The sequence below is a fragment of the Lichenostomus cassidix genome, chromosome 4A (assembly GCF_008360975.1).
Source record: "Lichenostomus cassidix isolate B80296 chromosome 4A, HeHo_3.0, whole genome shotgun sequence".
NCBI classification, from domain to species: Eukaryota; Metazoa; Chordata; class Aves; order Passeriformes; family Meliphagidae; genus Lichenostomus; species Lichenostomus cassidix.
Genome location: NC_139485.1, coordinates 2,729,250 through 2,742,313, shown reverse-complemented (window position 1 = coordinate 2,742,313; position 13,064 = coordinate 2,729,250). Strand labels below are relative to the sequence as shown.

At 41.8% G+C, this 13,064-nt stretch overlaps 1 protein-coding gene and 1 non-coding gene across 2 annotated transcripts; both read left to right on the top strand.

Moving 5' to 3' along the window:
• The first annotated feature begins 107 nt into the window (after positions 1 to 107).
• On the top strand, positions 108 to 224 carry TRNAL-CAA (transfer RNA leucine (anticodon CAA)). The gene is made up of 2 exons: positions 108 to 145; positions 179 to 224. It is a non-coding gene; the product is annotated as a tRNA-Leu (tRNA).
• A 1,576-nt stretch (positions 225 to 1,800) lies between these two features.
• On the top strand, positions 1,801 to 12,204 carry MAGT1 (magnesium transporter 1). The gene is made up of 10 exons (XM_085060066.1): positions 1,801 to 1,932; positions 3,065 to 3,234; positions 4,080 to 4,197; positions 5,166 to 5,306; positions 5,765 to 5,905; positions 6,234 to 6,323; positions 7,515 to 7,578; positions 9,161 to 9,235; positions 9,679 to 9,769; positions 10,741 to 12,204. Exons 1-10 carry the CDS (start codon positions 1,843 to 1,845, stop codon positions 10,754 to 10,756), a joined length of 996 nt encoding a protein of 331 aa, XP_084916192.1. The 5' UTR covers positions 1,801 to 1,842; the 3' UTR covers positions 10,757 to 12,204.
• Positions 12,205 to 13,064: the final 860 nt, after the last annotated feature.

The window sequence follows — 13,064 nt, the reverse complement described above, 5'->3', positions numbered from 1 at the left end:
ACCTCCCGGGCACGGACGGACTCTGTGAGGGGCTGAGGGACACGAGGAAATGGGTACAGCCGTGACGACAGCGGTAAGTCCGTCTCGGCGGCGACTGCAGATGCAGTGTCAGGATGGCCGAGTGGTCTAAGGCGCCAGACTCAAGGCGTTCCGCGCCTTCCCGCGGCGGGTTTGGGTGTTCTGGTCTCCGTATGGAGGCGTGGGTTCGAATCCCACTTCTGACACCACTTTTTTTTGCCCTGTCTGGGTTACCTTAAATTCTCAAAACGGCCGAGTTGAGAGTCCGGGATTTTAGTGCAAACAGAAATCAGAAATAATTTTAATTGTCTCTTCGAATAGGCAAATAAATCCTGACGCGTGAGTTAATAGTCATCTCTCTCTGGTGATTCTCCATCAGAGCCATAACCCACAACACACAGGCTGAGTTATTGCCCAGTGCATTCGGATTTTAATAATATGTGTAACACACGACCCAGCCACATAGGTGAGTGTATAAAGCGAAAAATGTATCTCATGAAGCAAGAGGAAGAACTTTATTACATTGAGGCAGACCACTGGAATAGCTGCCTGGAGAGGGTGTGGAATCTCCCTCTCTGGAGACATTCAGAACCCATCTGGACACATTCCTGTTCTTCCAAAATGCAGAATATGTAAAATATTCTTAAGAAAGGATGTTCTTTGATGTTTGATCTTTGTATACTTGCTAGCCTAATCAAGGAAGATTTTATCTGTGGAACAGCAGCTAGCAAGCTCTAAGTGATGTCCGACTGTTGGGAAAACAAATTACTTTTTGCTAGAATTGCTTTATCGAGGTTTAGGGCTTCTTATGTTTCAGTTATGTTAGACTCACGGGGAGGTTTCCAAGGCTTGTGAAGAAGGTTGTGCCACTGATATCAGACACAAAGAATGCAGAATTTACGAGCCACAAGGACATTTTGCAGAACTCCCACGATCAGGAAAAATCTAACGAAGCCAACTGGGCTGAACTCGGTTCAGCTGGTAAAAGGTAATTCCAGCATGGGCAGATCACACTACTGACCCACAGACCACCAACCTGAGAAACTCACCGACCCAAAGGAAAAGGAAAACTGAGCATACATACTGATGAGCAGGAGAAGCAAGAGCAGCATAACGACTAGAATGGAATATTAATGAGGGAACTGTGTATCTTGGAGGCAATGAACAGCAATTCTTTTGTTTGCTAAGTAGTAAAAGGTTTTGAGAGTTGGCGTGCTTGATTTGTGGAATAGCAATGAGCACCCAAGGCTAGCTTAACTCTGAAATCAATCAGTTTCCCTCTGAGTGTGTAACTATTAGCTTCTGGCACAGCGGGTATAAGAATCCGATCCTTGTGGGCAACACTGTGTCACCTGCTCCGGGCGACCCTGTCTGGGATGATCTCCAGAGACGCCTTTCAACTGCCACTGTTCTGTGATTCTGCTGAGAGCGGCGAGCGGCGGAGAGAGTTCAAGAGCCCGCAACACGTCCTAACTCCCGCCACGCTCTCCCCCTCACGGCCAGCCCCGGCCTCCCCTCAGCGCTCGCCCTGCCCTCAGCTCCCGCTCCGCCCTCATCTCAGGGCTCGATCCGCCTCACCCTCAGCGCCCACCCTCCCTGAGCGCCCGCTCCGCCCCCGCCCCAGGACTCACCCTCCCCTCAGGACCCTCCCGCCCCTCAGCGCCCACCCTCCCCTCTGAACTCCACCAATGGCGCTGCTCCAGCTCGCCGCGCTCCCGCAAGCCAATCGAAGGCCGGCGTTGAGGCGCGGGCCGGCGCCTGGGCCAATCGGCGCCCGGCGGGCGGGGCCTGGCTGCCGGCGGGGCGGGGCGGAGCGGGGCGGCTATGGCGGCGCTGCCGGTGCCGCTGCTGGCGCTGGTGCTGCTGCTGGCAGGATGGGGCGGGCCCGGGGCCGCGGGGCAGCGGCGGAAGGAGGTGAGACCCGCCAGGAGCCCCCGTGCTGCTCTGGGCAGGTTCTCGCTGGGTGGGCTGAGGGCAGGACCGGCCGGGGCCCGGTGGGGTGGCCTGGCCTCACCTCACCCCGGCTCCCCGCCCTGAGGTTCGGCCGCCTCTGAGAGGAACTCGCTGGGAGGGAAGGTCTTTGTTTCCAGGTTCTTCAGTTCTTGTTAGGAGTAGTGCAGGAATGTTGTCTTCCTGCTGCATGGGGTTTGCGAGGGGCAGGATGAATGGTCTGTGGCTATAATCGCTAAGGTGCAATTTACTTCCACACACTTGACCTACAGGGTTTGGAAAAATCCTTCTATATAAGTGATTATACTTGCGTCAGTTATAGGTAAAAAAAAAAAAAAAATTAACTATTATTGCTATGGTGGGATTCTTGGGACTGTCCTGTGCAGGGCCAGGAGTTGGACTTTGATGCTCCTGCTGGCTCTCTTCCAGCTCACGGTATATTATGACTATTTCCTCTAACATATTTATCTGAAAAAGTATGTTAATGAGTAGGGAAGTGATTTATGGCAAACGTAACGTTTGGGAGCTTGTCAGACTAATGCCTCTTCTTATAGTGTTATAGAATTGTCTCTTTTTAAAGGAATATTTGAGTGTTGAGCAATCCTGAGTTCTTCAAATATGTTCTGAATTATGGTTCTATTTTTTCCAGCAATGCTGAAGGTGAAATGTTGAGCTCACTTCCACAGAGCTTCCATCTCTGGTGTTGATTCCATTGACACAAATTTTGAAAACTGAGCGAGTTTGATGCTTAGTATTGAACAAATGCAGTGGAAGGGATGGGGGCACTTTGTGCAGCTGAAAGAAATCCTGCAATTAGCAGTGTGAGGAAGGGCTGGTGAGTCTTCACCACCTGCATCAGGCTAAGTGCTTAAAGCTGTATGTGTTACTAGGTGGTTAAAGTTAATGAATTATGTTAACATGACTGTCAAAAACTTCTGTGAGTGCCTTCCAGAATCTTACTGAAGTATCACATCGCCTGGTTGGTGTTGTTACGAGATGCAGTGCAGATATTTGTTGCATCAAATCTAAAAACTTTTAAGATTGTACTGTGAGACTGGAAAACCCCCCAGCAACGTTGCTCTGACTTGATTTTCAGATGGTGTTGTCAGAAAAGGTGAACCAGCTGATGGAGTGGGCCAGTAAAAGATCTGTTATCCGAATGAATGGAGACAAATTCCGGCGCCTGGTGAAGGCTCCTCCCAGAAACTACTCGGTGATTGTGATGTTCACTGCTCTTCAGCCTCACAGACAGTGTGTTGTGTGCAAGTATGAGCTCCATTTCGTCCTAAATTAGAACTTGAATGTCATTATATGCTTTGTAGGAAACTAAATTTAAGAATAGGGTTGAACTTTCACATACGTGGGAGGAAAATACATGGGCAAATTACAGTAGGATTGTCTTTGCAATTTAATGTGTGGGAATATCTTTGTAATGTGTATGTGAGGAAACAACATAATCCTTAGTTTTATGTTCCTCCTAAAATAATCCCTGCTTTGCAGAAACAATGTTTACTCTCATGGGCTTCTGGAGAAACACACGCAAAGCTCAATTTTGCTGGTGTGACCTGCTGAAGAAATGTTTGTAGAATTATTGCTAGCCATGCAGCTGAAAAGAGCCTCTTAATTAAGAGACTTGCTCTAAGTTGCTTGACACTTATTTATAATGATAATATACTGCATCCTTTACTATATTACGGCTCTCCTGTATTAATCTGGAGGTGACACATGTCTGTGAGGGTGGATTTTCTAGGTGGTCAGTTGAAATTATTGGTTTCCCACCATCTGAGATGGGAGAAAGGACACACCTGGCCACATTTTGGTGCTCTGTGGACTGGCAAATTATGAGCAGCTGGGTTTCATTTCACCTTTCAATTAGAAATTGCCTCTGCTTGTGTTCATGGACTCAACTAATTTTGCCCTTCCATTTAAAAAAAAACAGCAGTGCCAAATGTTTCACTTGATTGTAGATGAGTGTCTGGGCTTAAATGTTTTCTTTAACACTTAAACTTTCTTTTTAACCCCAGAAAATGAATGGGGTGGCTGTGGGATGCACCCATTGATGGGGTGGGCGGGACAAACCCATGATATAGCATCTCACTTGTGTTTTCCAGGCAAGCTGATGAGGAATACCAGATTCTGGCAAACTCCTGGAGGTATTCCAGTGCATTTACCAACAAGATTTTTTTTGCTATGGTAGATTTTGACGAAGGCTCAGATGTGTTTCAGATGGTAATGTCTTTTTCTCTTCTGACATTGTTTTTAACTTGGGTTTTGGGCAAGAAGGTAAAGATGTTACAAAATATAGTGGTGCAGTGAATAAAGGAATGAAAAGTTAAAAGCTGTCATTCTTGGAAGAAAGAGTGCCTGAGCACGTTAGTAGGAATATTAAAAGAACTGACAGATGTAGAATAGGTACAAGGGGTGAATTGGTTTCTTTTACTTTTTTCCCTGAGTTTATCTCCTGTAATAACTTATGGTGTAAGTCTTAATGGAATCCTTCTGCGGTATATGAAGAGGCAGGATAGAAAGCACTGATGTCATTAGGAACAGCTATTACAATTTTTAGATTACTAGTGAATGATAGATTAGGCTTCTGGTGTGGGTTAACTAATTTCTTTTCAAGTACCCAGTCATTTTTCTTGTCTATGAACATTATGTCTATTGTGTGACACAATTTTTTCTCAAGCTGTGAGAACATTCTATGTACACTTGCAATTGTAGGTCACATTAATAGTTCATTATAGTCTTGCAGATCTTAATGTTTTTTTAAGGGGTACTAATCTCTATTTAACAGCTACTCAGCTTAGGCATCAATACTTTATTAAATAGAAGCTTTTGAACTGGAGAGTTGAAGAGGGATGTTGCCTTATTCTTGTTAATTTTTTCCTTAATGTTGTGTTAAAAATGCATTCATCAAGCCATGGCTTTTCTAGATTAGTAGAAGCATATATTACTATTTTGCAGATTTTTTTTTAATCAAAAGTAGTATTCAGAGAAAAAACTGATTCAAAAAAATGTTCATGAGATACAGAAATGCAAGCTGTGTGCTGTCTTTCTATAAAGAAATGAAGCTCAATGAAATTGAAGATTTACTTTTTCTGATTTAGTAACAATATTGCAAGGCATAAATGGACTAGAATCGTGTTACTAAATAGTCCCTTCATAGGCTGTGTCTTCAGTGCACTCTCTCCCTGCAGCTGAACATGAATTCTGCCCCCACCTTCATTAACTTCCCGGCCAAGGGGAAGCCCAAGCGGGGTGACACCTACGAGCTGCAGGTGCGTGGCTTTGCGGCAGAGCAGCTGGCGCGCTGGGTGGCCGACAGGACAGATGTCCACGTGAGTACAGCCACCTTCCCTCAACAAACACCTCCTGGGCAGGGCCAGCTGCAAGTGTCACTTGTCTTCTGTGGCTCCTCGTCTGCTCTAAATAGCTCGTCTGCAAAATCTAGTTCAGACGCACAACTGCATCTTTGAATTTCCTTACAGTCTCCAGGCTGGTATTTTTTTTAATGCTGTATTTGAGAAGATGGTAAAACTCATCTCCTTCCTTCTCACTCTTCTGTTTCTTGGAAGGAAAACAGTCTCTAAATTATTGAATAGGGTAAAGTTGTGTAAAACTGCAGTTACAGTATTGGTGGAAGAAGCATTGCTTACTTTCCAAGTCAGATTTATTATACAGAAAACCCACGTGTGCCAAATTTTTTCCACTCAATATGTTGTGGATTTTTTAGCAGGACTATAGGTATAATGTATAATCCTACTGAGACAAAATAATTTCCTTGTCCTCTGTTCAGATCCGTGTGATAAGGCCACCGAACTATGCTGGTCCCCTGATGCTGGGGTTGCTGCTGGCTGTCATCGGAGGCCTTGTGTATTTGCGGGGCAGCAATCTGGATTTTCTCTATAACAAAACTGGCTGGGCCTTTGCTGCTCTGGTGAGTAATCATGACTCTTGTCTGCCCATTGTATTGAGTGTTGCAGCAATTTAAGTTTTTAAAAGCTTCTGCATTTCAAGATTCTTAAAACTGGTAGGGGAAGATGAGCTGCAGTTATTTTTACTTTTTGGTTGATTGATAAGATATGATCTTAGTCCTTTCAGCTCACTGAATGCTTTATTAGATACCTTTTGTATAAGTATGAAGTAGGGCAATTCTTAGACTGCATTCCAAACCAGTACATTTTGATATGAAGTGAAAAGATATCAGGTTAAATTAAAAAGAAAAATTAATGTTTATTAGACAGTGTTTCTTCTTTCCTTTTCAGTGTTTTGTGTTAGCAATGACATCAGGCCAGATGTGGAACCACATTAGAGGCCCCCCATATGCTCATAAGAATCCCCATACAGGACAAGTGGTGAGTCTTGTCTTGATTTACATTTCTGTTATATTTCTGCAGAATAAGGCTGATACTTCAAGACAAGTCAGAGTGTTAATTGTAGTTTTGGCTTCTCTCTTTGTGAGTGAGACTAACCTCTCCTGCAGTGAGCAAGGCAAATCAACATGTCTTGTAGATGTGTTGTATCTCCAATAGTGAAGGGATGTGATAGTTCTAAATTGCTTACAGCAATAAAGGTGTTTATTTTGAGTCTTACGTGTTAAAAGTCCCATTGCTGAGCATGGCAATTTTGTCTTCAAGCTGGTCTTTTTAACTTACATCACTCACCTAATGACTTCCATATAAAAATATCTTTTCTCAAGATTATTGAGGTAAATTAATATCCATTGACCTCAGATCTGAAGTCTCTTGGAAAGAATCTCTTTTTAACATATTTGAAATGTACTGCTCTGTTCATAATACAGAACGAGATACACTGTAAAAGTAGTCACAATGTTTTGAGAGCATTGCATCTCTTCAGGTGCTTACACATCACACACTGGTTTTTCTCATGTTTTTACTCAGGGAACTAGCCTGGTGACATTTCCTTTCATGCCTGGTTAGATGAGTCAGGCCTTCTGTATTCTTCTGTTAAAAGTGGATCAATTTTTTTTCCTACTTAGATACAACATCACAACCATAATAGGGTGCCCCATAGGGATTAAAAAATGGTATTCTGTCACAAACTTCAATTTTTCTGTTAACCTAGAAGTAAAACATATTTTAAATGCTTTGTTCTGGAGCCAAGTGAGTCAGGCTCACACACAGATTGAAGGCATTGCCCCTAAACTGAGCAGCCATGTACACAACCTAAGAATCTCAGGGAGTGGATCAGATTTGGAACACATTTGGATATAGGAAGGTTTAATCTTGTGGTATTTTGCTCAGCTGGACTGAGAATCTGGACCATGAAGGTTGTAGCTGCACTTGCACTTACTGTAATCTGGATGGTATGTGAGGCTGGTTGTGCATGATAATAGGAGGATCTTTGATTCTCTTGCAGCTCCCCCAAAAATCAGTGATCAGCAGCTGAAATTGTTCATGCTTCAACTTCTGCTTTCTTCTAAAAAAAACAACGCAAACCCCAGTTCCAGGCTGTGTAGCTGTTGTTAATGATGTCAAAATTGACTCCAGACTTTTCTAAATTTAATTACTCTTTGTCTCTTACAGAATTATATCCATGGAAGCAGCCAAGCCCAGTTTGTGGCAGAAACACACATAGTTCTGCTGTTCAGTATCCTTCCTGTGAGAAGCATGTGGTTAGTGACAGTTTTTTGGTCAGGAAATGCTGCTGCCTTTTCTATGGTGCTTTGTCATGGCTGTAATTGCCACCTAACACTGATGCAGAAGCTTGTGAAACCTTTCTGCACTGACAAGTGTGCTTTTCCTGTTCTTTAAGTTGAATAGAAGAATATTTACCGCTTTCTCACCTTCTTATTTAAGTACCAAACTGAATACAGCATCAAAGTTGTGGATCTTTGTGGAATCAGAAGAATCTTCAGGATACTCCCTGTTCCTCTGTGCATGTTTCTTTTCAAAGTCACTTATTTCTTGCTTTGGTGCTGAATTCATTCCTCTGATATTGATCTTTTATTTCTTCGCTTACCTTCTTGTAGTCTTACCACTTGTTTATACTAATGATGCAGGATTTTGCCACACTATCAAGAAAGCCAAGTGGAAACATTCAGATTAAAAGCTTTTACCTTTCTCATTGGTACAAAATTTTTTTCTTTGGGATCATAAGAATACCTTAAAATTCAACATTCTGCTTTTCTATTCCCATGTGTATGGTTTTGAACTTCAGTAATTTCTGGCTGGAGCTTCTATGTCCTGTTACCTGTATCTTCACTCATTTATTTTTGTTCAGGACTTTTTCTTGTATTTAATGTTTTTTAAGTTAAAACAGGAAATCTTCTGATCTTTTTCTATTACTGCACTTCTGATGCATGTTGTGTAATTCAATGTAGAAACTTTTTGTTGATGTTTATTTGTGTAATTGCTATCCATCATATTATGGACCCAACTTACCAATTGCTGGAGGTATTTCAGATTATTAAATTTGGTGAGGTTTCTGTGAGTTGAAGTTGCTTTTTGCCTGTGCTGAAGGTGGGCTGTGTATGAAATGGAAAGATTTCCTGATTCAGTCAATGTTAAGTATTTTTCCTTTCAGGAGGAGACTTGGGACTGGACATATGTAGTGAAATGGAATGAAATCTTTGGAAGTTCTGTCTTTTGATCCACTGGATTCACTCTTTTGCTTTGCTAGGATTCATTCTTGGCAAATGTCAGGCCTTTTGTGTTGTCTGTGCTTCTTTAATTTTATGATTTTTTTTTTTTTTTAAATTTTCAATTGAAGAGCTAGAAAAGAAATATTGCCACTTGAAAGACAGCTGGTTGGATTAAATACTGCATGTCTTCTATTTGTTCTGTTGGCTGAGTGAATGCAGAAGCTGAATTCCTTTGGGGATTTTCCAGTGGAGTAAAGAAGCAGTAGGAGTGGACCAAGCTCTCTGGGAAGGAATTCTGTTCATTACAAGTTGAGATAATAAATGCATGTTTTTAATTTTGCCTGAAGACCTTTCAGCTTATATTTTAAGCTTGGCATTTATTTTCCTCTTAAAAGTTGACATTATGAATGTCTTTCAGTTGTTCTTTTTTTCCCCATAGTTGCTGGTTTGGCTGGGAAGTCTTTGATTTTTCCAGTGAGTTTTAATGCCCCAGCTATGGTGTGGGAGCTGAATTGAGGAAATCAGGAGTGAGTGTATTGTTTTGAGTCCATTGTATTTTGTTGGTTTAGCCTTAAACAGCATTTGTAGATGGTGGTGTTACTTTAGGAATGGTCCTTCTCCACGAAGCTGCTACTTCTGACATGGATGTGGGGAAAAGAAAAAGTAAGTACTGACTCTTGGCTTTCTGAGCAAAGACATATTCAGTAAGAGTGTTTGATACACCATTTAACAGAAATGATTTTGCACTGGGGGATTTTGTTCACTTCCCACCTCTAAGCCTAGGAGAATCATTTGGATTTTTGACAGTTTTTGAAGTTGCTTAGCAAACTGCAGGATGAACCCTTTTGGCAGATGGAGAGAGATAAAGGTGCTTTGCAGCATTTTGCTAGTAAGGGGGAGAAAAGGGGATTTTTTTCTCAAAGCATTTGTATAAAATCATTGTACAGAAGGAATTCAAAAGAAAATTGGTGCTTATTTAATATTTCCTCAGTGACACTAACAGAGGCCTCATTTGATCAAATCTAACTACTGCAGAAGGCTTTGAAAACCTGAGTCACTGTGGTGTTCTCTGACACACTACAGAATCTTACTCTGCTCTCTTGCAGTTATGTGCATTGCTGGCATTGGCTTGGTGGTGCTGTTCTTCAGCTGGCTGCTCTCTGTCTTCAGATCCAAATACCATGGCTACCCCTACAGGTAGGTCAGGCTGGGGCCCTGCAGCCACTGCTCTCCTGGGCTTTGTACACAGCTACACCATTGCTGCCTCCTTTGGTAGGAAATACTCTTTTGAAAATGCTCCACTAGTTTCTCAGAGTAGCAATATTGAGTGATAAAGTCATCAGGAATAAGAGTATTTTGTGGATATCCTGTCTTTTCAGTCTGGCTAAAGGGAAGGGATTGTGGAACTCGCCTTTTAATGCCATTGTATATTGTAAAATATTTCTGCTATCTCAGCCAGTTTATACTGATGACAAGTGCAATTTTCCCTCTACTGTTCTCTCCTCCATATTCTTACATCTTCATTATTAATCCTTATTTGTGAGAACAGGGAGGATGCCTGATGTTTTAAAGCTGACTACATTTTGGGATTGCTTGTGTGAGGAGTCCAATATTATTAGTAGACCACTTTATATATATGTGTGGCTGATCCAGATATCTTAGCTGTGTTTGCTAGCTTTTATGCATTTTGAAGCAATAAATAAATGTTGAAGGACCAGCTTCTAATGATTCCACCATCTGCAATGAGCTTAATTCATCTATAAAGCTAATCCTATAGACAGATATTATGGCCTCTCTATGAGAAACGAGTTCTTATTTAAAAATACCTAAATAATAAAACCTGTTATTTTATGAAGACTTTCCTCAAGAGCAGAAGACAGGTGAACTTATTCTGTGTTTGATAATTGGCCAGCTTTTATTCTGGTTTCTGCAATGGTTTTAGGTACTCCTGATGAGTTTATTTTAGGGAAGATGGGGTTGTCTTTGGTTTTGAGTTACTAAAAACTCACTTTTAAGCGACTTCACAGCTGCTTTTGTTGTAGCTGCATCTCATTTGTAGCAGTTTCTCATTCTGGTTTTCTTGTCATTTGTAAAAGCCAAGTGGAATGTTGCACACCTTTTGTTTCCTATTCAATGAATAAGAATGTTTGTTCTTTTGCTCTTTGCAGTTTCCTAATGAGTTAAAGGATTCCAGAGTCTGTAACATCGGGAAGGTGGTGGCTCCTGGAGTTGGATGTGGTGGAATGAGGAGCTCAATGTGTGTGGTTCGTGCTACCTCTGCTTACACTGACCGAGACAGTTAAACACTGAACCAAAGACGACAAGTAGTGCCTTAAATAAAACAATTTGCTCTGAAGGATGCAGAGTATTAAGATACAATCTCCCTTTCATAAGCTTTACATGTTCTTAAGCAACTCTACTTCTAGCAAAATTCGGAATGTAATGCTTAAAACTACATTTCCATGGACTAACTAGAAACGGTACTTCCAGTTCACTTGGATAATCTGTTTACCATGTTTCTTTCCCCCTTGCATTATCACCTGCTTTCCTATTTGTGCATAGCAGATGACAGCAGCTTTTCTGTCGTGCCTTTTCATGGTTGAGGAAACAGCTTCATGTACCTGGAAATCTTTTCCTTCAGCCTGTGTGAACCCTAGGAGCATGCTCCAGATTCCAGTGTGGAATGTGCGTATCCTAGGGCTGTATCTCATTTTGGAGAAGAGTTCTTAACTGCTGTATGATGCAAGAGGTTGTTTCACAGATGAAGGGGGAGTTTTCAGCATGTAGAACTGAGTTATTAATTAATTAATCTTTCTTTGCCAAATGCTGAAACTGCAACGTTTAAGTTGCAAACCTTTTTATCGGAGATGGAAAAAAAATTCTTTGAGTGGCCAACACTCACACTTTCAAAAATACAAACCAAAAGTACAAAGATATCTATGTGTTGCATGAATTCAAAGTTGCTAATAGGCTTTCAAGTTACTGCCTGGAGCCCTGGCAAACCAACAGATAACAGATTTCTGCTCACTGTATAAGTTCTTGCATTCTCCACTTATTTTCCCCACATTTTTATCCTTTGGGCAGCGATATCTACTCCCAGGATAAATGTTAACCCAGGACACATTTGATAGCCATACAACTGAATGCATGTGCTGCTTGCTCTCTCTTTTTGTTCTCTCACCTCACAAAGGTATTTTGCCTTAAGAATTCCTGAGTGGAAGACATTGTGCCTCAGCCCAAACTGTTGTGCAGCTCAGCAGTTGTACTACAGGAAATCTTTGCAGCCTGATTCAGTAACACTTCCTTCCGCAGGCTGTGGTGGCCTTAGAGGTTTGCAGTCAGAGACTTTTGTCTCCTGCTTCTGCCTCCCCCCTGTCTCAAGGGGTTACAGAATCTAGATGTTTTAGATTGAATCTCAGAAAGGATTGTGTCACTCCAAGTAGAATGTTACGCAGTTTTGCTAAATTAATACACATCTCAAGTGCCTTAACTTCACTAATTTAGTTGTTTGATGTTTCAACTTGTTGAGATGCATTTTTCTATGCCATATAGAATGATAAGCCTTAGTGGAATGGATAAATTGTGTGCCTGACTGGGTTTTGAACAAGTTTCAATAAAACTTTTGAGTCTAATCCATGCTCTTGTGTCTTTTGAACTTTGACCTAAAACGAGCCAAGCTCTTTTCTTCCACTGTTGCTTCAATGTGTTAATTGTAGCCTGTCTTTATAGGGTAAATAACCTGAGAATGGGTGAACAGACTGGATTAGTAGCCTGTATGTGTTTATGTGAAGAATTACAGCCCAGAATGTCAGCACTAGAGAGCTGCTCATGTAGCCAACTGATAGCATAAAGATTGCATGGTTTTGACTTGTCTTTGACAGCTGTCATGTGGTGAAAATCTTGGATTCCTGGAGTTCTAGACAGATCAACTCAGTGTTTCTGGAGGTGCAATCTTTTTAGCACTGTAGATTTGCCTGGAACAACTCAGCACTGCTGTACTTGTGAATTGTTTATGGGAAGTATTTTACCAACTGGGCAGGAAAACTTTTTCAGTTATAACTTACTCTGCCCCTCTAAAACCATCCAGTCCCATATTGACTAAGTTTAAACAGTGGCACCTCACACAGGTGGATGGTGGAGTCATGTTTGCCTTCCACTTGAGGTGGCCAAAATGTTGAGTGTTGGGGATTTTCATCTTTATTTTCCATGCTGACATATGAGATGGAAGTAATGCTCCTTTTTTTCCAACAGTTTTGCTGCTCTCTAGGCTGAAACTGAAGTGCATGGAGCAGGAAACAGGTGTGGTAGTGGAGCAGAAGATTGAGTTCTTGCAAGGACCAGTGGCAGGTTTAGAGAGGATGAATTCTGGCAAGGTTTGACTTGTGCAGCAGTTGAGAGGTAATGGCTCTCTCTAGTTGGTACCCAGGGTGGCTCTGGGATGGGCACTGGCAGCTCACTGACTGGTTAATGTTACACAGTCAGGGCCAGCAGA